The 24,735-nt window shown below is 33.7% G+C and overlaps 2 protein-coding genes across 2 annotated transcripts in view; one reads left to right on the forward strand and one right to left on the reverse strand.

Moving 5' to 3' along the window:
* The first annotated feature begins 1,192 nt into the window (after nucleotides 1-1,192).
* Nucleotides 1,193-7,645, forward strand: MS3_00006321 (uncharacterized protein). The gene is made up of 2 exons (XM_051214450.1): nucleotides 1,193-4,555; nucleotides 4,595-7,645. The coding sequence occupies exon 2, from the start codon at nucleotides 5,981-5,983 to the stop codon at nucleotides 6,584-6,586; it is 606 nt and encodes a 201-aa protein (XP_051067622.1). The 5' UTR covers nucleotides 1,193-4,555; nucleotides 4,595-5,980; the 3' UTR covers nucleotides 6,587-7,645.
* A 789-nt stretch (nucleotides 7,646-8,434) lies between these two features.
* MS3_00010768 (uncharacterized protein) overlaps nucleotides 8,435-24,735 on the reverse strand; it is a gene marked incomplete at both ends in the record, with an annotated part of 29,015 nt that continues 12,714 nt past the window's right edge. The window contains 8 exons of the mRNA XM_051219164.1: nucleotides 8,435-8,547; nucleotides 11,166-11,264; nucleotides 13,397-13,530; nucleotides 15,839-15,946; nucleotides 18,509-18,616; nucleotides 20,622-20,739; nucleotides 22,845-22,941; nucleotides 24,061-24,138. Of these exons, the coding sequence (XP_051067623.1) occupies nucleotides 8,435-8,547; nucleotides 11,166-11,264; nucleotides 13,397-13,530; nucleotides 15,839-15,946; nucleotides 18,509-18,616; nucleotides 20,622-20,739; nucleotides 22,845-22,941; nucleotides 24,061-24,138 (855 nt within the window). The remainder of the gene's footprint in view (nucleotides 8,548-11,165; nucleotides 11,265-13,396; nucleotides 13,531-15,838; nucleotides 15,947-18,508; nucleotides 18,617-20,621; nucleotides 20,740-22,844; nucleotides 22,942-24,060; nucleotides 24,139-24,735) is intronic.

Raw genomic sequence — 24,735 nt, forward strand, 5'->3', positions numbered from 1 at the left:
GGAAAGTTTTTGTAGCACATATTTGAGCGGAAGGCATGCGCAAAAATTCGTGAGTCCGAAGAAAGTGACGATAACGGTTCTAAAGGTAACGTATGAAGCCATAGGAGTACGGTTATATGGTCCAACTAGATCAACTTTCGGAAAAACAGCTGTGCCTTTAAAGATAGCTATCAAATCTTTAATTGGGAGTGAACAGAAACTATGTGGAATGGTTTTCGTATTCAGTGACCAATATACACTAGTTGGTCAACAATCATTGCTGTCCATTTGGGGGCCATATAGAATAGAGACACGCTTGGGCTGTTCAGTGGCCGAATAATTCTTGCGTTTATTATGTGATGAAATTCCTTAATGGCCTACCATAGCTTTTCGAGAGATATTCAGCGGTTCTTCAAAAATGCGGGTAGTCCTGTTGTGGTGATGTGATTTGTAAGATTGCAGGTTACGCGCAGCGATTTTGGTAGTTCGGGATACCTATCCAGCATCCGTTGATAGAATGGGTCGACTTTGTGTTTATTAGTGACTGGAGATGTCCAACAGCCAGAAAATAAATTTCCAAAAACACATAATTGCCGTATTGCTGTCTACTAACCTTCATTTTTACGTAATGGTGAGTAGATTATGATGTTGTAGTAGATCCATACCAATCGTTGACATAGAAACACTCGTAACAACGAAAAACCAATGAATGAGTTTGCGAAAAGACATGTTGAAATAAACATATAGTTTACCGCATGTAGCAATGAACTTCCCGTTTGTCACCTTTGAGTTGATAACTGGTTCATGCAGGTGGTCGTTAAAAATTGCGGGAAGAGCTCCTACTGTTTCGTCAGTGTAGATGAAATAGCAAACTTACGTCACCACATCGGTGATATAAAGCAGACGGCAATGTTTGCCAGCTACGGTTGACATCAACATGTGCCGACTGGAAAATTTCTTGTTACATTTTTCATGTCGACGTTTTGGAGCCTGGAAAACTACAGGGCTTTGAGCATTTGAGTTCATATATTGTTTGGTCCACCACAATTCCTTCAAGTATACTGAGTAATTTTCAAAATATTCTAAATGAATATGAACATAAGCGGGTTTGTGATATTTGCATGAAAAGATTGAGAAAATCAGTCAAATTTAAAGCATTCTACTTCGTTTCACGGTCGATAGAATTGAACCATTTGGACTGTTTGACCTTCAAGTGCTTAATAACCTGGCGCGAACACTGTAAGTGGGAACACCTTATGTGATACAGATATGTTTAAGGCTAGTCAATTTTTAGAGGGTGTTGTACTAAGGTTATGACACTATATTGTATAGCAGATTAAGTTTCCTTCTGAAACTTTTGTCATGAAGTTAATACATATCTATCGTGAACTGACCTTTGTAAATATTCTATAAAAGACCATATCATTTAACCTTTGTCAGTTTTCATCTCCTGGTCAGGCTAATTAAAATACAAATACTTAATTTACATCAGACACATCACTTAATATCTAAACCTCCGGTCTCTAAAGCCTCTCTGCTTACCACAGTTACTGATTTTAGTACTAAGCCAGTTAATACTTAACGACGACTATGTACTCATTTATTCGGTTTATTTAGACAAACTCTATACTCGCCCAGCTTTTAATTATGGCTGACAACCCCAGTAAATAGGAAATATCGCTGATTTCTGAACCAACCAAAAGGTCGAAATCTGTAGTCCCTATATCTGACGAATCAGTACTTGGCAAAGTCAAACATTCATCTTCTGAACTCTGTGCCTCTTATCTACAGATATCACTACTCGATTTTTCGAGTGGCATTCCGTCCATCTTTTTGTGCGTTTGGTCAACAGTAAGACCAATTTCGGGGAAGCCGCTATAGAAACTTTTGTGGAAATGATACCAAAACCCCAAAATTTCCCTTTAACCTGGGTGAAGGTCATTTGACTTTGAGGATTTCCCCGAAATTTCACAAAATAGAAATCTCACAAACTGCGGCGTTTAATATTCTGACACCAAAATACTGATTTCTATAGTGGCGATACAAGGCAGATAGGAAACTCACCTGCTGAAATTAACAATAATCTTAATCAGTTAGCATCCTCCACGCACATACGGGCTTTAAATAATAATAAAAACCCCAAACATTTCACTAAAACCGAATGAATCATTCGGTTCGTGGCTGACGAAGCAACGAAAAGACTAGTGTCTTCCTACAATGTGGTCGCCTACAATGGCACTGACCGCACACCCCACCAAGCTAAGGAATATTAGTCCTCGAAAGTGCTGTGCTGAACTTCAGCTGCCAATTCGTTCGCTATAGAAAAAAGTTGGATGAGTCAACATGCTCCCTTTTGTTTAAATTTAGCTGTTGTAACGATGCTAAACAGTTAATAAATTCAAGTGAAAATATTAGTTCGTTCATTCCATGTAAAACGTAAGAGCCACTCAGAGACAACACCCTTGCCAGCGTCGTGTAAGAAGACGGAGAGTTGGGATCACATGATCGAGTTATAGCAAATAACCAACTAGAGACAACCTCTAATACTGTGAAGAGTATCAAACACGTCTATCATCAGCGTGATGTGAATACACAGACGATATGTTACTCTGAAGATTTAGATGAGTCTACAGATAAGAAAATTTCGAATAAGATAAGGAATCAACAGAAAAACCCAGAAAACATAGCGACATTTACGATTCTAGTATGGACTGTTCGACTAGTAAAGTGCTTAAATATAAGCCATATGATGAGACGTAAACCAAGTCGATTTTCAAAAAGACAGACGTACGTTTTAAGCTAGCTATGAGGTCGTGAATAAGTGGTAGGGAATTGTGAATAAGTGTCGTTCTCATTCTGATTCACCGATAATCACCAGTTGGATGCTAATCACTTGTCTTTTCAAGGGACTATATCCAAGGGTGATGCCTATGGACTGTTTGATGATAAGGTACTTAACAAGTCTACCAAATGCTCGAATTTGTTTATTGCAAATCTTAGCACTTTGGGAGTTAGTCCGTGCGCTTTCGAAAATCCAGGTGGTCCTGTAGTCGTGAAGTGGTATGTAACATTTATGATCACACACGGTAGTTTCAGTTGTGTTTTGTAATGCTCAGGGTACTTATCGAGTGTGTGTTGAAAGTATAGGTTGAATGTTTATTCATGACAAAGCCCATCAGTGATGTATAGCAAACGACTAAATTCATCAGTCACAGCCGCTGTTATCGTGTGGCGGTTAAAATGTTTCCCGGAAGGTTTGGGGTTGACAAAACTGCAGAAATTCTCAGAATGTTTAGAGGATTTACCATAGGTATTTTGGTGCACATGCACTCAGGATTATCTGTTCCTCGTGGTCTCGATGAGGACCTTTCTCGTTACGAGTTTGTTTGAGGATTTTCGGAGCATCTGCCTTCATGATTAACGTTGGGAAAACGATTAAGAGTTCTATAGAGATCCGTAATGTCATTTATTGTCATTTAAGGCATTTCTTGGTCAGAAAAAACCTCGATGTTGGAAGTTATAGTGATCTCCATAAACGATCAGCAGATGCAGTCTGTCCATTTACGATGATATTTTGGAATGAGACGACAGCCCCTTGAACCTGCTAGAAAAGCTTAGATAAGTTATCTAAAGAGGTCCTAGTCGAAAATTCATTACCCAATGACCTACCACATACGTAACAACATCCCTGTTATTGAGCTGTATTGCAATTCGATATGCGGCGGACCAGTACAAATATGAGAATATCTTGACTTATTTAATGCTCCTAAACGTATACAAAGATGAGTTAATAGAACACAAAGAAGTTATACAAAATATATAAGAATTACTTGCTATTGTTAGAATGGTGTGTTTACGGGTCCGTGACTGATATTGGTTAACAGTTGTTTTGAGTTTCATCTTAACCGTAGAAAAATGGCCTTTGCTCTGCCAACTCTTGCCGTTACATCTGCATCAACTTCTTGTTCATCGATGGTAATGTCTAGGTACATAAAAGTTTCTAATTCTTCGAGAGTTTCTCCATCAAGTGGGATCGGGTTTAGGGGAAGACAAAGAGTGTGTACACCTACGATATTGTGATCGGTTCTGATCCATGTCATGCAGTCTCTAACGTCTGGTTACTATGGTCGCGCGGACCCCAACCAAGTCTGTATCTATCAACATGGCTCAGGCCAGAAGTTAGCGACCTTTAAGGACTGATGCTACTTTTTGGTTTGGCCGCTCCTAAGTTGTGACAAGAGTTGCAAGTAATAAATTATGTCTAGTAACAAAGCCTGAAAGAACCTAGTAAGTGGTAAATGCTTGTTTTTTTTTTCAAAAGCACTAAAAACATCTCCGTAAACACTAAACACTCATTTATTCACTTACTATAATATATTATTTAATGCCAAATTGAGAAAATGGAACTCAATAAACACTAAACGATGGTTTGTTCATTGAATGTCTTCAAAGGTTGGATTGCAGTTTGATGTTAAAGTTGCAGATTAAATTATCTGGTTCCAATTCGATTTCCAGATTGTCTTAATTTAAAGCTTGTTTAGTTGCTGATTGCTGTCTATTGCTTTTCTTACTGGATGTAAGTGCACTTTGTGTTCTATTTAGCATCCTCCCCTAGCACCTATACTACCATCTGATTGTACGCAAACCGCTGCAGTTCTGTAACTCATTCGAAGCCTCCAGCTATCAACCTCTAGTTTCAACTATCAGCTTATTAATTCTAATGGTTAGCGATTGCTTTCAATGTTAAGTGTAAGTGCATGCTATATACCTCCTGAGCTGTCGACTCACTTCTGTTGTTATTTTATTTTCCAGATTCTCTGCTCCCCACCCACGCAGCTTACAAGGTACCTTCAGGCTAGATACAAACCTACCAAAGGCTGAATGTTTCAAGTCGTATGCCTCAAGGTTTGTATCTATTCTATCTAGCTGATAACTCTCTATTTAAGAGAATCGTATTAAATTTTTTTGTCAAGAATATGATCCGAAAGTCAACAGGATATTAATTACAGTATATAAAGTACCATGCAGTGCAGAAATTATATTAAGGTATTTGGATTTGACGAATACTGACAAAAAGTAACATCATTTTTGTACAATTCGTTTGATTTACCGTTAATTTCGATACTTGATCCCGTCCCGTGTTTATCGGCTTGAACAATGGATCCTTGGTTCTTGTAGAAGTATTGAAATCCAATTTAGACTGCAATATATCATTAAACAGAACCAACGTAATGTAGCATATTGGAGAGCTCCAATGGTTTGTAATTCAATCACTGAACAAATCTGTGCATGTGAAAACGTTTTTAGGGGTTTTTAAACGCTTTTGAGGTGTTCTTAAGTTTTAGGTTAGGGATAAGTAACAATTACTCAAAAAATGTGTTTCGAATAATCGTATTTTGGCAAACAACTACTTGTTAAACATAAAATGTCTGTCAAGTAACTCGAACAAGTTAAATATTCTTTACGAAATTCATAGCTCACCGAAGAGCCTGGCTTTTTTAAAATAATTTCTTCTAATGCCAGTGCTACCATTTAACTGTAAAAAATAACTGATGAGTAAACCCTCAAAATTAAATTGTACCTAGGACAGTAAGCCATATTTTACACCAATATATACAAGCACTTACAAACCATGGTAACTGAATATTTCGGTTTGCTTAAAGTCTCAATTTATAACATTCAATTTTCCTGTCCATGTGTTCTTTTTTGGTCTTATCTTCCCTTTCAGTCTAGAATGCCGATTTCTTAAGCGACCTATGCTTCCCTATGATGTGTAAATATCAGTAATTCTTCGTATTCTTCCCTCATATTGAGTACCTCAAGAAACTACATACCTCTCATTTGGTTAAATAATATTTACACTTAGTAATTTTCAACTACTGAAACCACTTATCCAAAAATTTAGGATCAAATAAGGAAATAACATTGGTTTTTAGTTCTTATATTATACTATTTGACTCAATCGCCTACTTTTATACCATTATAGTCTCTCGAGCTTTTCATGTTCTTTACATTGATTTTATGTACTTCAGATAACTCCTGCGGATATGCTGATCACATGCAAATTATATCCAACGCTGTTCAAGAATGGGATTCCGCATTTATTTCATTCACGAAGTCTTGCAAACACTTATATGAAAGTCGTAAAGAAAATAGTCTGCTAGTTGATGTCCAACCGTGTTTTTCGTTTCCGATTCTAAACGAACTCATTGAAACACGCTTAAGTATTTCCATGAAATTAGCTGTTGGCAAATACCAAGAAAAATCATTCGATGCCAGAGACAAATTTAATCATTCAACGGATCATCTATTTTCTGCTCTAAATTCATTTGCCGAAGCCGTTATAAACCATTACGTCCTAAACAGTCGCCTTCCTAAAGTTGTCTCAATTCAAAACATCCTGAATGTAATAAATTCCTTTAAAAATATGTTGGCTGATGAGTGCGATGCAATCAGATTATTCCACTTTAAACAAGTTTTTGATGATTCATTTGACACTAACGACAAGTGGACCAATTACTTTCTGTCTAGTAATTCTCTGAGTAAACGTACTTGGTGTAATGATTTTATTGTACAGTTAAATACCTTGCTAGATTTTTTGATATAAGGCTGTCGACCTAACTATAAGTTTTTATTTGGATGCAGATGTTAGTGGTGGTAAAGCCCTTGCACAAAAATAGCTATGGAATAAATAACAATACTTGATGTGTTCTTTGAATTAGTCTGTTCGAAGGATGATAAGATCTGTATGTGATCTTTTTTAGTGCATCTTTAATCGTGAAATTCAGTGTGGCCTTCTGTCAGTGATCATGAACATAGGACGTAGTACAATTGTGCCTCGGTCCAAGAGGCCATCAGCATACTGAAAACTTACTAACATAAATAGCAAAAAAGATAAACAGTAAAAACACCAACTGTATCGAGAAGAATAAACACGGAGGGTATGGTTCGAAAAGAGACATGTCATGTAAAATCTTCAACTATTGGAACCCTATACTTTTTCGCATTCATAAAATGATTCGGATGTTTGCCAGTTAATCCAAAGTTAGAGGGATTAGAGTTTGTCAACAAATCATCCATTTGGTCTCTATGAGAGAAAATGCAGGGTAATCAATATGAAATGAATATTAAGTGAATTTGTTCAAAGCCACAGATTCTGTACACTATCGTCACTTATTAGATTTCCACTCACCCTTTCAATGTAAGTACCAACCTATCCTGTCAGTTTTTCCCAATCAGTTAAAAATAACGTAGCACCAGCCATAGTATATCAGTACAGTGCAAAGAACGTAAAAAAGTAGTATTACAGGATAGCCGAAGGAGTAGCATTTACGCCCGTAAAAACCTAAATATAAAATGTGGTTTGAAAAGAAGTAGGGTTCAGACCTGTGACTCATTGTTTTAGGTCATTAGTGATATGGCTGTATTATGGAAGCACGCAAGACGGGGTTGGGCTTAGCATGTTTTACGTTAAGAGTATTTAAGCTATACGAAAACCACATGTCTATTGAGTGTTTCTTCAGCATTATATTTTTAAAAGCAGGGTAACTTTCATGTGGACATTAAGTTTGTTTGTATGAAGTGTTCTTATTTATGACATTCTGAATCTAGAGTATGATGATGCGTAAAAAGGAGGAATTTCGCTTTCATATTATATATATATATATATATATATATATATATATATATATATATATATATATATATATATATATATATATATATATAGGCGGTAAATATCTACCTACCGTTTATTAATAATTGAGTTTTCAAACAACGTCGCTTCACCCTAGTTATACCTGATGGATTACATCACATTTATTTAGCTTTAAGAGAGATTTCTCAGAAATTGCTGAACCCAATAAGGTTTGTATTCTTACTGTCTTGCTTGATCTCATTGTGACAAATAATAGTCTCACTATCGCTAAAAATAAATCATGATACTCTAAAGGTAAATTCATAAGTTAGTCACTGACTTCGCCTTACAACTCCTTTCATGAAATGAAGTTGTTTCCGTGCTCTTGTTTCATTGTGCCAGGGGTCAAGTTAGTTGTTCGGTTTATTAATATTTGCTTGTTTAGGCATCAGTTTTTTCTTAAGACAATTAATTTAGTAAGTACATAATCTTAGTCTTAAAAATAGCATCAATTTGCCTACTTAATAATCGAACTATGTGATTCGAACTTGTTCAGTCTACATCCATATTAAGACTTTGCAACTGAAGCCTAAAGCATCATATTCAAGCATGTACCTGATTGTTACGTTGCTGTCATAATGTACCAATTTGATAACTGTCCTGTAGATCCAGTTTACTATTTCAAGCATAAATCACTTTATATTATCCTGTGGTAAACCTATTAAAATGATTAGTCAATTGTCTTCTAACGGTTAAAAAAAATGGAGAATTCATCTGTGATGTGTTTTATTATCATGTGAAAAGTACAACAGAAACAAATTATTTTGATGGTTTTGTCGTCTGATGTATTGTTTGTCTGTTCACGTTTTGTTTTGCGTAAGCTGCACTTCTTAAAATATAATTTGTTTGAGTCTCTGGCTTCTTAGATCGCTCTAAAAAAAGAACATATGGTAATCACGTTGAAAACATCTTGGTTAGTAGACAGTATGTACAAATATAAGACGTTGATTGTCATTGCCAAATAGGTTCGATAAAAAGTGTGGGCTAATTATTAGGCTATGTTTCGCAATCTTATGACGCTGTAGGACTAAACAGATATAAACATTCAGTAAGATAGTTTGTGAGGATAATGTGAAACAGAAACGAGAGAAATCTTCAACTCAAACTTTCCGTATATCTCAATGTATTTTTCATCTGAGAACCGAAGCTCTTGACCCAGTTTATGTGTGGGATTTTGGAGTTATAATGCTGGGAATTCAAAAAAAATTGGGTGTCTAGTCTAGTCTGGTTCTCAGTAATTCGGCAGATGGCAAAGTCAATTTGAAAACCTGTATACTATTTAGAGACAAATTTGGATAGCGTCATAACAAAATATATAGAAAACGATATATTAAAACAGAAGAGTAATGGTGGGATAAAGAGTTGAGTTCTCTTAAGATTGTGGCTTGGAGTTATGGATCAGGCTCTCAAGTGTTTATGTAGTTACCATTCAATGACTATTTCAGTTGAGTAAATCTTGTGGTTTGGCTAACTCACGCTATGAAAGCATAATTCACGGTCTCGATGATTCTGCTAACCAGTTAAGTGGACTTTTTTGATTTACTGTTTTTATCCTTGTCTTGAAAACCGACATCTCTGCTAATGAGTTTGAAATAATATTTTTGATGCTGGGTCTTTTGGAATTTCTATTCTTCATAACTAGATGTTCCAAACCCGAAGACCCGGATAACTTACTGGTCAGCAAAATTCCCTTAGTCTTTTATATGAAAACTAGGATAGTGTGCTCCCAAATGCACTGGTACGGCCGAGAGTGGCGAGAGTCCGTTCTCCCTCTCGGAATGCTCTCACATGACCACTTGCATACAACCACTGCCACGGAAGTCCTACTCTCTGCCTTCTAGCACCACGGGTGTTGTTTACGAAATTGAGAGGACGAAAAGCGAATGTCCTGCGCTTCAACCGGGTTGGTGGACACGGAGAGTTTACCTAGGGGAGTTGGAAAACCCCGATTCAAAACCAATGGTGCACATGGGCTCCAGTATTCTAGGGGAACAAATGGTGTATGAACCAATTATTGATCACTGACTACCATAGAACTGCATGATATTGCTCCACTGCCTTGTGGATGAGACCTTTTGGTCAAAGGTTCGGGGTGTGACCTCCTAAGAAAACCACCTGCTTTGGTTTGGGCACCCGAGCAGTATCACAGCCCTCACACATATCGAATGAGATTTGTGTGGCGCATATGTATATGGTGCCTCCTTGTACCAATATTTATGTGTTAAAATAAATAAGGATAGTGTACTTATCTGTTAAAAAAGAGAAGCGTTTGATCAAACCCTGAATTTATAGTTAGCTCGTATGGAAAACCACTACACATACTATTCAATGCAAACGATATTTGATTGTGCATACACTGAACTGGGTTGGCCATGTTTGCACAATTGATTTATGGATTGGATTAAAGCTAATCAGTCGGAGACTGATTTATGAACATTTATTGTAATCCATAAACCAAATAAAAGACACTAGAAAGATATCACATCATAATATTTAGAGGTAGATCTAATGGCTTTTACATTAGAACAAAGTCTTAAGTAAGCTGTCAGTAGAACTTGTTATGAAGCCAAGATAACCATTATTGAAAGTAACGAAATTCATACTTCAATAAGTAGCCAAATAACACGTAATCGATCGATTTACAACCAGTTGTGGTTATTGATTCACATTTGTTTACATCTGTTAGTTGAGATAGGCAATCTGTTATCCTTTTTAATTACATTCTAACATTAAATTATTGACTAATTACTGTTAAGTACTATCAATTCGATTTACTTATTGATCGAACTTTTAAGATAACATACCACATTGTATATTTTGATATCATTCTGCTCAGTGTTTAGTGCAAAAAGAAGTCTCCGAATACAGTCCCTCATCTTTGTTTGCATCGAATTATATTGGTCTCATTTCGTAACAAACATTCATAACACTAGCAGTATCAACATTGCACATAGAGAAGAGTAAAGACACAATGATCAAATAATGGTGGTTTAACATGCGTCTGAGTGGTTCAAAAAACGATGAATTCCAAACTGTCTAATTAGATCAGGTGCAGGTCACATCCTTCTCTTTCTAAATCTAATGGTAACGGGTCATCTCAGTGATTTAAGATCAGATTTTGTAACCTTTTGTATAGAAGTGATCTAGGGCAAATGGGAAGGTCTGTTGAAGTCTAAACCACGGGAAAATTCGAGCTGTGTATTCAAAGACATATCAGTGAAACTACCTTGATAACATCGATATAAATATCAAGAAACTTTTGATTGAAGATTTTTTCTTTTGATCTACTTAATCCTCACATAAAGAAATGAGATTAATTTCTAACCAGGGCATATACTTTTGATAATCGTCTTCACAACATAATATTTAAAAATAAATGTTTAAAACACTGAAATTAGTGGATCTAACCATGTACGAGATCATAGGATCTCAATGCTAAAAGAAATAGTCGATACCTTTCAAAAGACTGTTTAAAGCAACTTCTACTTACTTATTGGTACATTAACTGTCTGACCAGGGATATTCAATCTTGGTAATCTAGATGAATGTGCAGCAGAACAGATACGAACTCTTTTCATTCTGGTTGGTTCTGGAAGAAAAAGCGTAAAACAAAAAATGATAAAGCCACAGTCCTTTATATGACTGAAAAACTATGGTTTTGTAATGAAACATATGGGAATCATGAACTGTATTGAGTGGATAATTTCAGTCTGCTAAAATATTTCATGTTCACCAAGGTTGTGTTGTTTATCTGAGTTCTATATTTCGTACAAACAGGCGACAATGTAAGAAAAAATGAAGTTGCTAATTCTATTAAAATTTAAATTAATTATAAATATGACTGAGTTGAACAGTGAGTTTAGTACTAAGGATTTCATCCAAACTTTTAGGTGTCACAACGATTGACTGACCAGTTATTGATTGCTTTGTGAGGTTTATTTTCATTTTTGGCAATTTATTTGTCAAATGACACGTAACTCTCAATTAATATCTTTTGACTGAATATTTTGTACCTTAATACTGGCCTTACGTCTTCATTATTTATTCAAAAGCTGAACTGGTCAGTGATTGTCTTTTGAAGTCTATTCTGCAGGGATTTCGGAGGCCATTCCATGAGTATAATCATTAAACTGCCAACTTATTTATTCCATTATTCAGATCAGCAATTTTAGATAAATCATATAACATTTCATATGAATATCTTGCAATGGATAAGCATGAAAGTTCAACATTTGCCTATACCAATTCGTTCGACATTATTTGTTTTTACAAGCACCTGGTATTTATTCGACCATCCTAATTTCATTTTATCTATACTATATCTTTAAACATAAAATCTTATTTACTTAATATGTTCATCTTATGAAGAAGGTTCCTTCAGGTGTTTTGGTGCTAGGAGTCGCTTAATTAACTTTTTCACATATAAATAATCACTTTCAACAGTTGTGTTTCATAAATAACAGAGATTTAAATGCAGTATCATTTTATTCAACAAAATTTGGCTGTTGATGAACTGGCTGTCAATGAATTGAGATATACCATCTTTATTGAGCCTCGGCATTAGTTTACCTCTCTCTTCCAAAACTACATTATGGTACAGATAACTATTCACATTTGGTACTAGCCTTAGTAGGGTAGAAGAATATAGGTTATACTAAATATAAGCAAAGATGGATAGTGGCTAGCAGTGGAATCCAGGACGCGCGTTTCGTCCCGTTTGGGACTCGTCAGCTGGATGTACCTGCATCTCAGAGTTGATGTTCACTCTGGGACTCGAACTCAGTACCGTTCGCTTCAAACGCCATCGCGTTATCCACTTAGCTACTGAGTCCTGATAGCCACTTGCTTGTGCAATGGGTTGAAGTTTAATTCACTTGATATTGTTTTACTTGAATCTTCCCATTGATGTTTTAGGACTGAAATTGATCAGTCTCTTATTGGCATACGCACAGTATGCACATATGCCAATAAGAGACTGATCAATTTCAGTCCTAAAACATCAATGGGAAGATTCAAGTAAAACAATATCAAGTGAATTATACTAAATATAGTTTATAATTCTTTATATAGAAAAGTATAAATACGATTTTTAATTGTATATTGTTTAATTTTTGACTCCTATGCTAAACACAATATTGTACATTTCTAGGTTATAGTAAGAGGTTTTAGCTCATTGTGTATGCCTAAGTTGACTATTATATTCGAAAATATGAACTTTACAATTTTAAAAAATATTCAGCCTTTTTTAATAGTAATCAGAAATTATTTCCTAAGAAACCATTCAGGGTAAACGATATCTAATTGGTGTTGGCCTTTTAAGCTGTACAGTATAATGGATATTGCTTGGAAAAAGACTAAATGTTCAGGTAGGATGTTATCTCAGTCTTCTATTGTTAATAAAAGTTTCAAAAATTCCTAATTTGCCGGATTGTCGGTCGAACTTGTCAGCTTCATCCTATCATAAAATACTTATCTAAACACTGTTAAAATATTGGTTTAATTTCAAAAGAAATCCAACGTAGCTGGGAAACATAAGGGAGAATATATGGATTTAAAATTCCCTAATTTGTTGGTTTCCACAAAGTTTAGCATTAAATTTTATGGTAGGTAATTCTAGTAAACGTTGTAGCAGTTTGCATAAGTTCAAATAGTCAATGGCTACTTCTCATGATTAATAATGTATTGGTAACTGACTTTTTGTTTATAGACGAATATACATACCTCCATCTTGTTTGCTGAGTATAGGATGTTTTGGACAATCATGAACAGAATAAATATCATTGTTTGGAACTGGTATATTGGACCGTCGATGTCCTTGATGGATGGGACATTGGGTTGGTGACTGAGCCAGTTTTCTAGAAAGAAAAAAGAGTTGACAGATAAAACCACTAACAAAATCCAATGTCTCATATTGAGAATATTGAACAGTTTGATCAACCCGTTCAGTTACTACGTTTTTGATGCATGAAATGTAAAGTCGAAGGACATACCTGTTTGATGCTTTTGGATTTGTTACCTAGTCAAACTTTTTGGCAAACACGTGCGGTTGTTATTCGCAGTATTATGCCCTCGTTAACAGTTATAATGCATTTGCTAATATACTGTTTAGTAGTTAAAATAAATACTCGCAAATAAGATTCTTTGCAAAAATTTGGTGTATAATGGTTCCCCATATAAGGCGTCATGATAAATATTTTAAAACCCAAACTCTAAAGTATTTGATAAACAGAAAAGTTATGAATATTTCAATTAAGAGAACCTGTTTCAGTGTACAAATATGAATGGATGTATGCTAGTAAGTTTGTAAACAGCATAGCTTATTCTAATAACTGTCAGAAAGGTACTGTTTTTCAGTGGATACCATCAGTCTCCATCAAAAGACTGACAAAGTGTAGATAGCCAAAACCATTATAATTATGAGTACAAATATTCTTTTAGGCTTTATTCTTTACTGCTTTTTCATAAGCTTAAGCTGGTTAGTAAAATGACATTTATCACAAAAAGAAATGGATCTTATTTATTAATATCTAAAAATCTATACTGGATCGGTAAGTATGCGGCTAATCATCTAATTTAGCGCTAATGTTTGTTTACAACACGTAAATTTTAAACTTCATTCCGGTTTAAAGATAGCTTACTTCAGGTAGGTAATCACGGAAAACTAAGAATTCTACATCTGTTTTCTGCTTGTTTTGAAATTATCGTTAGTACAGATCTACATTACGTAAATGATTTAGACCCGAGACTTTCATGTTCGGCTGTTAGCAAGATACATTTAAATCAATGAATTAGGTTTCTAGCGATTCACATTTTGAATCGTACTTAAATATATCTTCGTTATCCCTCACAGTCATCAGTAATCACGATGCCCGTGAGTAGAACTGGATCTGAAATAAATAATCTCACTTTGTTAAATTTTATGAACAAATTTCTAAGTTATAAGTAAATGTCCTTTTTAAGTTGTATAGTTAGATTGCTTAAGAAAAATGAAATTCTTTACGAATATTAGTTTTTACCGAGTGAATGACAATTTCAAAATCTGATTTGTGGTCTATCTGATGATCGGTGTAAAACTTCTACTTTACAAAGTCGTTAGAGGATTTAGTTAGTTTCATCGTCCATGTATAAATTAATTATCCCACAGGATAATCAAAAGGCATAACCTTGATAGAGTTTGGAAAACTAAATTTTTCGTTTCCAAGGGAGAAATTAAAAGCGATTTATAGTAAGACAATCAAGATAGACTTCTTAAGTCAACTAAAAATACATTTTTGTTTTTATAAAACCAATTAGAATTCCATTATTTAAACATTTTGAATAGAGAAGATTAAAATGATGCACCTATTCATCAGTGGAGTTTGATACCTTTTTTCAAGTGTTGAATATTAACTAGCTTCTCGAACTCTATCTTGTAAAGCCATCCGATTTTATTGTTCTAAACGTGAAAGAAGTGATGGTACAACTTGATGTAATGTACTTATATGTTGAGTAAGTCTTGACGATATGATTTTCGCTTTCTGCTTGATATCCTTGAGATAAAATTTCAAACAAGTGTACATGGTTTATGCTCTGGTACGGCCGAGAGTGGGGAAAGTTCGTTCTCCCTCTCGAAATGCTCTCACATGACCACTTGCATACAACCACTGCCACGGAAGTCCTACTCTCTGCCTTCTAGCACCACGGGTGTTGTTTACGAAATTGAGAGGACGAAAAGCGAATGTCCTGCGCTTCAACCGGGTTGGTGGACACGGAGAGTTTACCTAGGGGAGTTGGAAAACCCCGATTCAAAACCAATGGTGCACATGGGCTCCAGTATTCTAGGGGAACAAATGGTGTATGAACCAATTATTGATCACTGACTACCATAGAACTGCATGATATTGCTCCACTGCCTTGTGGATGAGACCTTTTGGTCAAAGGTTCGGGGTGTGACCTCCTAAGAAAACCACCTGCTTTGGTTTGGGCACCCGAGCAGTATCACAGCCCTCGCACAAATTAATGATAACTGCTACTGACCTCATTGTTATTGTGTGGCGCATATGTATATGGTGCTTCCTTGTACCAATATTTATGTGTTTAAATAAACAAATCATGGTTTATTAATGATATACAGAAATATATATATACATATATATAACCAAGCTGAACTAGTTTTCAAATTACTTTTTTACATTTGCTAACTCTCGACTAAGTTCTTCTTGTTCTCTATTCATACGTTCTCTTTCTTCACGTAATACCGACTGAGATCTGGCTAAGATAAGATTCTGTGATCTGAATTTCATTCGAATAAATGCATAATAATGAATGAAATAATTAAATATTATCAAAACTATTTATAATGAACTATAATGTCATCGATGTTGTTATCATTATTTAATTAGTAATTATCATTGAAGTATATATGTGATGATATAATTCCAATATTTATTTGATAAGATGAGTAGATTATCTATATTTTTGAATGTTTCATTAAAAAAATATTTCTAATAAATTCATGGTGCACATGGGCTCCAGTATCCTGAAGGAACAAATGGCGTATGAACCAATCGTTGGTCACTGGCTTCCATGGGACTGCATCTCCTTACGATGCTTCACTGCCTTGTGGATCAGACCTTCAGGTCAAAGGCTCCGGGTGTGACCCCCTAAGAAAACCACCTGCTTCGGTCTGGGCGCCCGGGCAGTATCACAGCCCACACACACAAATATGGTGTGGGGCATATATATTTGGTGCCCTCTTGTACCAATATTTATGTGTTCAAATAAATAATAAATTCATACTTAATTTTATTCTTTCCAAATATTGCTTATGGTGATTAGATAATTTAAAACTTTAGTACTTCTTTATCAAAGTTGAAATGCTAGCTTATCGGATATAACTTATAATATAATTGGAAGTGAATATCAGTCATCTCAGATAAAATAATTATTAATCAGTTTGGTTCAGTACAAAGAACTTTAAATAGTGTACAGTTAACATTCGTTCAGTTATTAAGTTGTTTTGTAACTGATTATAGTAAACTATATTTAGTGTAATATAATTTCAGACTACTAGTTTGATATCTATTGTTATTCATACGTATGTTATGGTTCTTATTTCGAATAAATTCTTCCAATATATATGTAGATTTCACTATGAGAAATGTTGATTAGAATTGTTTTAGCTTCCTATATTCTGCAATATTAGTTCATGAGCAACATAAAATAGCACACAGTCCCTACAAGATGTTGTTTAGTAGTGTACTAACTGTATGGATAAGTAACATACTTCATCTGAGATCTAGTAAAACTGAATGCTTTAGATCATGTACAAAAATGTCCATCATGGAAACTGAAAATAATCTGTAAAAATCAAATGTGACAAACGATGGATAACTCCGCATACATTTAAAAAATTCTGTGATACAGAATCTGAAGCGTTTGTTTCATCATTAAGAATGACTTAATTTTGAAGTAAAACTTATTCATACGTTTCATTTTATTATCATTGGCAAAGGATTAACGCGAAAGTGACTTGCAATTAAGTTATTAAGAATCTTAACAGTATTACAAGTGTTAAAGTGTATTACTGAAATAAGATCAAAAATTGATTTGATTTCTTATTTAAAATGATCTAAATTTTTATTGTCTCATTTAATGATGACCAGTTAAATCGAAAAAAATATCACGTCATCGTATAGGTAAACCCAATGCTTTTATAGCTGACACATGTTCATGGCCAATTGTGTACATTCGTACTTGCTTTACGATATAGCGGATAACTAGTAAGCTTGATAAAATATTTTGTGTATAAGTGTATAACTTTGTTAAATAAAATGGTTCAATTCTTGCTGACAAGTTATTCCATCTTTTGACATCCGTTCAGTGGAGCATTGTAACAATGATTCAATTTGTCGATAGTAGTCAATTGATCACACTATTCATATCAATTCAAGAGATAAATCAGTCAACACAATTTATAGAATATTTCCCTTTTTAAATAAACACATTAGATAAGCTCAAGATAGATTTACCTTCAGTCTATGGTTCCAGTTATACATATAGAATAATACTCAATACAAAATTGTTTTGTCTTATACTCTACTCTCTAAAATGCATTACATTACTCGCAAATATAAATAGGAATGGGGATTTGTACAGATTTAGTCTTAGTATAGGGCTCCTCAGCCGTCCAGAGTTTCCGGTTTTTCAATGTTGATCTAAATTAGATCGACTCATGAATTCAACTGCTAAGATCAATGCACTATCCGCGAATCCCCATTCTGATGATAATCATGTGCTCCCTGGTGAATGGCGTTAAGATGGATTAACTGAAGTCCTAGTGAGAAGTCGTGATTAGTGAAGTCCAATGAGTGCCTGGTGGAGACAGTTTTACGCTTCAAACAATGGATGAAGGGTCGCGCAAGATCATGGATCGATTGAAGTTAGACAATAATACCGTTCGATGGCAGCTATGTGGTCTAGAGATTAAGTGTTCGCGCACGAGACCGATAGTTATGGGTCCCAGTCGCGCGTGCTGATCGTGGTTGTGCGCTACTGAGGAATCCTTTATTAGGACGAAACGTCCGTCCAGTACTTTCAGGTTTTCAGTGGTGGTCTAGCTTAGATTGACTCATGAATTCAATTATTAAAATATAAATAAGCTTAAGAACAATTATTTCGATTCATTCAAAAAACTTTCATTATATTCATCCAATGCAAACTTTTAAAGATCGTATTAATAATATACAGGCTTTATAATATATAAATACTCATTGACTATCTAGACTAAAAGATAAAGATAAAGATGCTTCAACTTAAACTTATTTTATAATATTCACTTTATTAAAGAGATACCTTTTAAGTTCATCTACTTGTTGTTTCAATTTATTGTTCTGTTGTTGCATTAACTCTTGGTCTTGATATAATGCTTGCTGAGATTGATTAAGAGTGTAATTATGAGATCTTGGAATGAGAAAATAAAAAAAAGAATAAAGTTTCTATGATATTCAAGAAGAAAAAACAATTAGTTTAATCCGTTTAGACAATTATAAGGTTTAATTTAATAATTTCAATGAAATAAAATTAACCAACGATCTGTTTTCGTTTGGTGAGCAGACAGTTGGAAAGAAAACAACAATAATTGATACGTTTCATTGAGATAATAAGACAGAATATTTATTAAATAAATTGATAGCGAATATTTTGCCGCCATTAAGTTAATTCAAGAAATGAACAAACATTTCATTGATCTTGTTAATAATTAATTAATCGAAAATTGTGATAATCATGAAGATCTTACTTTACGGTTATAATGTACATTTAAAGTTAATATGAACTTATCATCAATCATACTTCAAAACTTCCACCTAATGATTTGTACACTGAAGAGCTTGATTAAAAAGTTAAAATATTCTGCTTGAATAATTAACTGTCAGATGATTTAATAAATATCATAACTTTCTTATATGAAATTTCGTCTAGCAATGTAATCGAAGATATGTGTTTATTTCTATTTTGGACTCATCAGTTAGATGTACTTGCAGCTTAGAGTAGATATTCACTCTAGGATTTGAACTTGCTATCGTCAGCTTCAAGTACTAACGGATTATCAACTTATTTATTAAGTACAAATAGCTATTCACTTGTGCATCAAATATGGATTTTGATTTACGATGGTTTGAACTGATTGAATTCACTCAAAGTATCAACAACGGAATAATCCAAATGAATACGAATTAAATTGTTTTATGTTCCTGAGAATAGTTGTTCAAATAAATTTAACTTATATTCAAAAAAATCTTAATAACAAGGTGTTGTGACTTGAACTTGAATCGATCTATACCCCGTGCCAATTGTTGTGTCATTGACTGAAAGATTAGAGAGCAGCGTATTATCGACCGGGCCAAAGACGCGTAAAGCACGTAAGAACGACCTACAGTTCTGATTGGCCCTGCTTCCCTGTCTAGCCCAGCCGGTTGAATCCAGAACACAAGTCACAGCCTCTGAGACATGAATCACTATATTTCAGACACACTCTATTTATATACCAACCAACCAGACCACATCGTACCATAAAATAGAAAACAATATTTGACAAGTGAAGTAAATATCGACCAATAGGAAATGTCCATTTAACGTCCAAGGTCACCATTAGACTTAACACGATAATTATTGGTATATTCCTCTGCATCCTTAACACAAGGTAATCGTCCTAATGAATCATAAGAGATATGTTTTTACATATTTCTACGACACAAGACAAACATTTTAAAAAAATGATTGATGAAAAAGGTCGAATACTAATTCTGTCGAAATGTAGTTTATCATTAGTATAGTCACGTTGAGCACTTAGCTTATCTTATTATCCATAACTGACTGAACATCTATAAATGTTCAAAAAGATTTACTAGTCAATATACAGTTGCTAATAGTAGTAATTAGCAGGATGAATCGAATCATTCAGTTATATGTGATAGTCAACACTTAAACATTCAAATACGTTTCACTAATATTGTCGCTTTCACTTAAAATATTTAGGAACTCTGGTAAATAATTGAATATGATTTATAATAAAAGTAAACAAGTACTTGATAGTATCTCATTTTTGAAAACAGTGCTGATTAGCTGCTTCAGAACAATTCATAACTATATATTTATTTACATATATGGGATAAGAGATATTGGATACGTTTACCTAACAGATCATATAATAAGTAAAGTTTAACATATTTTCCACTATTAGGATAAGAATACATCACCCTACAAAATGTGTCTATAAAATAAATCTCTTTTATCATAGCTCAGATTCTTGGATAATAATGTTAATATAGATCAGTTTCTAAACTTAGTTATTAATTTAGTGTATAGATTCAGTGAACGAAAAGTCTATTATCATAGTTATTAAAATTATTAACTAAACTATAGTAAAAATGAGATGATAAAAGTAAAACATCAATAACTAACTTACTTAAGAATTTCATTTTCTGCTCTATATTGATCTAAAAGAGCGTTTAATTTTGCATGCCATGTAAATGTCGATTCATTGACTTTTTCATCCGGACCTTCAATATATTGGTTTTCACGGTCTGTAACAAGATTTGTAATCTTAAATGAATGACTATATATATATCATTATAAATTGACTAGTAGATAACGTCCATTCTATTAAGTTTAGTTACAAATTCCTTGAAGTTATATAGCAGCAATTTGATAAAGATAATGAATATGTTTGTAAAAAATGTTAGTGGAAGTGATCCAAGTTCGGGGAACTAAGAGATATCTATAGTTTGCTTGTTATCTATGGACTGTAAAACTAAAATTTTTCATAGAGAAAGTTCTAAACCAACTAGAATTAAGAATTATAACATCAGCACATAAAATAAGACAAAGTGTAGGAAATAAATAAAATAGGATATATTTTTCATAGAACACTTAAACAGATATAATGCATTCCAAGACAAATGTTCTTTTTTGAATCGTATTTTTGAAGTCTAATAAACTTTTATTGATTTAGTTACTTAAAATAAAACTAAGTATCACTCTTTGATGAGAGTAAAGGATACTTGTGCCCCAGCTTATTGTCACGTTGTATTTTGATTAGCGTAAAGTAATTCCGAATGCCGAACGATTGAAAGACTTTTAATGACAGAAGAGGAACTATACAAACTATATTGATCGGATAACTGATAAACTACAATACGTTGACATAAGTAATCCACGAGCTAATATGTAGATGAAACAGTCATAAACGTTTTTACATTGCCAACGGAAGTCTTGCCAAGAAAATGTATTGATAAAAACTTGGGAGAATAATTGAATTTGAGTTTAAATACCGACCAATTTAGTGATTAGTATTTTCAGGATGGAGATTTATGGAGATTGTAGCGATTTAAAACGTTGAATTTGTTAGCCGATCCAAGCTAGACCACCATTGAAAACGTGAAAGCACTGAATGACCGTTTCTTCCTACTGTGTGTCTCTTCAACCGAGTGCATCCACGATCCATGACGCGGGACTTGAATCCATAACCTTCGGTTCCGCGCTCCCAGATTTTCAACGGTGGTCTAGCTTTACTTGACTCATGAATTCATCTGTTAAGATTATTATTTTCAAGATTGATCAAACCAAACAAATGTTATCTGAGTGCGGAATTATATGTTAGGTTATCCGTCTGGTTTTTAGTGTCCAATAGATGCACAATATCCAAACACTTTCGGGAAGCTTCCATTCATTTGGTGAGCGAATGTTGTATAAGAGTGCAATTCATACTGAAAATTTTATTTCAAATATCTGAAATTATACAAATCTATCTTTTACGAACATGCTAGTTTAGCTCATCCCACGCAGCGTACACATATCGTGTCAAATATTCACAACAGCCGCCCATTCAATTAACAGAAACTCCCGAACATCGCTGGCTTATTTAATATTAAAAATTGAATGGTCATCTCACACAAAATTTACAAAGAAATAATAGAACTAAAATTAAGAGAACATGCTTGTAACTCACCATTCAATGACTATAATATTAGCAAAAATTAATCTGTGTCATCAAAGTATCTCTAATTAATGAGAAAAATATTCATAGTTACATACTTATGTTATCGTAGATAACACTTTAAACCTATCGATTGGAGAACAGTGATTTTGACAGAACATAACAAAACTAATTTTATCAAAATTTATATTTCGTCAACTATATTACTATTTCACTTATATCAACCAGAAGTCCATACCAAGTCTGCAAATTCTAGTTCATTTGGTTATAGGATTCATATTTGTAACCAAATATAACAATCAGTTTTATTGTGACACATTCAGTTATAATTGTCTAACAAAAGATGCTCACTGCTGAGGAGTCCCACAATAGGACGAAACGGCCGTCCAGTGCTTTCAGGTTTTCCATGGTGGTCTAGCTTCAATTGACTCATGATCCTAACCATTGCAATTACTATAATATCCACAAAACCCATCTGATATTAAAAGATCATTAGCTGATCAAAACCTGCTTAATCGATATTCAAAGTCGTTACTTTTCTTTTCAGAAATATATGAAATTAATCAATTTTAAGGGATCCTAGTTAATAATAAAATTGTGTCACAACAAACATTTACATGAAATGAATTATGCACCTTCCCCTTCAAAAAAATAATAATTATATTCGAATAGTTGAAATTATAGAGAACACACTTTTATCAGCCCAATTTTTGTATTCTTCTAACTGTGCACGTAAATTTTTATTCTCTTCCTTCAATTCATTTATTTGTTCACGTAATTCATCTATAACCTAAACAAGAGTAATTTTATGCACATATTTTTCACAAGAAAAATTAATTCAACACAATTCTTAAAAGAAATTATTTGTAATAATAAGAGGCTAGACGGTAATTTATGTAAGACCTTTGAGCGACGCTAAAATGACCCTGAGAATGTTCACTTACTCACTAGGACAAAATGAAGATTATAAACCAGTGTAAGGAATTGGAATTATGATTTACAGTAGATGGTTAGTGTTAGGGATTAAATTTAGCGTTTTTATCACACATTGACATCAGCTGAAATGGCAAAACACTTTTTAGCCAAATGTACGAATGAATTTCGCACCAAAATCTAAGACTCGTTATCTTATATCTGATTGGATTGTCCACAAATTATAGTCCTGTCGTGTTTGATAAGTTAAGCTTTGATGTTAATCATAAAATGACTATGTTGTTGGATAATAAGTCAAAATATTTAGCTATATTTGGATATATCTTCTCTATAAAATTAAAATGAAGATCGAATCGAACTCATATATCATTAATTTTTAATCACATTCGATTATATCTGATCCATTTACAGTAAAAATATATTTCCAAGACTAAAAGTATTTGTCATCATTTGGAGTAATAGTAGGAAAATAATTTTATTTGTTATTCAATCAATTTCAATGCAGATACAATCATGTATATACGTCAGTTGGGAGTATATCTTTATTGATGTGCATAAATGTAAACTACGAAGATTATTTGTTATTTTGATGAGTGATAATGGTAGCAAATTCAGCAGTTTTAATGAACCTCTTGTACATTACTTGAAAATACTTTTAATTCCAAAATCTATGCAGTATTGAAAAAGATATCTAGCTTTATAGTAAAACACGCACCAGAAAAATCAAATTTAATTAAATGACCTAGGATGGAACTGTACACAGGAAAAACAACATCAAATAGCACAGTTTTACATACAATACACTTCCAGGTTGAACATCATAAAGCGTAACACTAAAAACTGCAAATCTTCACTATCGTTTTCTCTATTAGGCACCAACGACATTAACTATTGTAAACCTTTATTTCTTTCATGTAAAAACTGATCATGAGAATTCAAATAAAAGGATAAATCATTTATTTTAATATGGACCTACACGATAAAGACTGGTTATTTGCTTTTTATAACTTTTTGAATTTTTTACAAATAATTCGTTTTGTACCACTGGTGTAGCCTGTAAATGCAATAAATGAAGTCTTTGTGATGTGAAATATAACAGAAATATTTAAAAAACATTTGTTGAAACAACGCAGTAAGATATAAGTTTCCTGTTCCACTTCAGCCACTAACATTATAGAACCGAGGATACATGTGGATTAGTTCAAATTGCCACACTATATCAGCACAGAAATATATCGGATTGGTATAAGCTTTAAAAGAATCAGTGTTCGCAGAAAACATTAGGCGTAAAAGATATGATTCAAGAAGAAAATATAGATTCCTGGATTTTAAAATATTTTGAAATAATAAAAATACTTAGGATGTAAAGGAAGACAAAGTGGTAATGGTCCTGCTCCATTAAAAATATTTCTGAGGCACGTTACCATATGAAACAGAACGAGTGTATTGGTGAAAAATTACGGTCAAATTATTATATACCACCGAGTCAATCGGGGCCAAAATAGCAACTTTTATTCTCTTTATGCGAAGTTCGAAATACACTGGCAGTTATCATCCATCTTTTGAACACCTATGAGAACAAAATACCTTCATTTTGAACTGTAGTTGTCTAGGATTGATAGGAAAATGTTTTTTTGCTATCCTACAGGGA

This window comes from Schistosoma haematobium, chromosome 2, assembly GCF_000699445.3.
Source record: "Schistosoma haematobium chromosome 2, whole genome shotgun sequence".
Classification (NCBI taxonomy): Eukaryota; Metazoa; Platyhelminthes; class Trematoda; order Strigeidida; family Schistosomatidae; genus Schistosoma; species Schistosoma haematobium.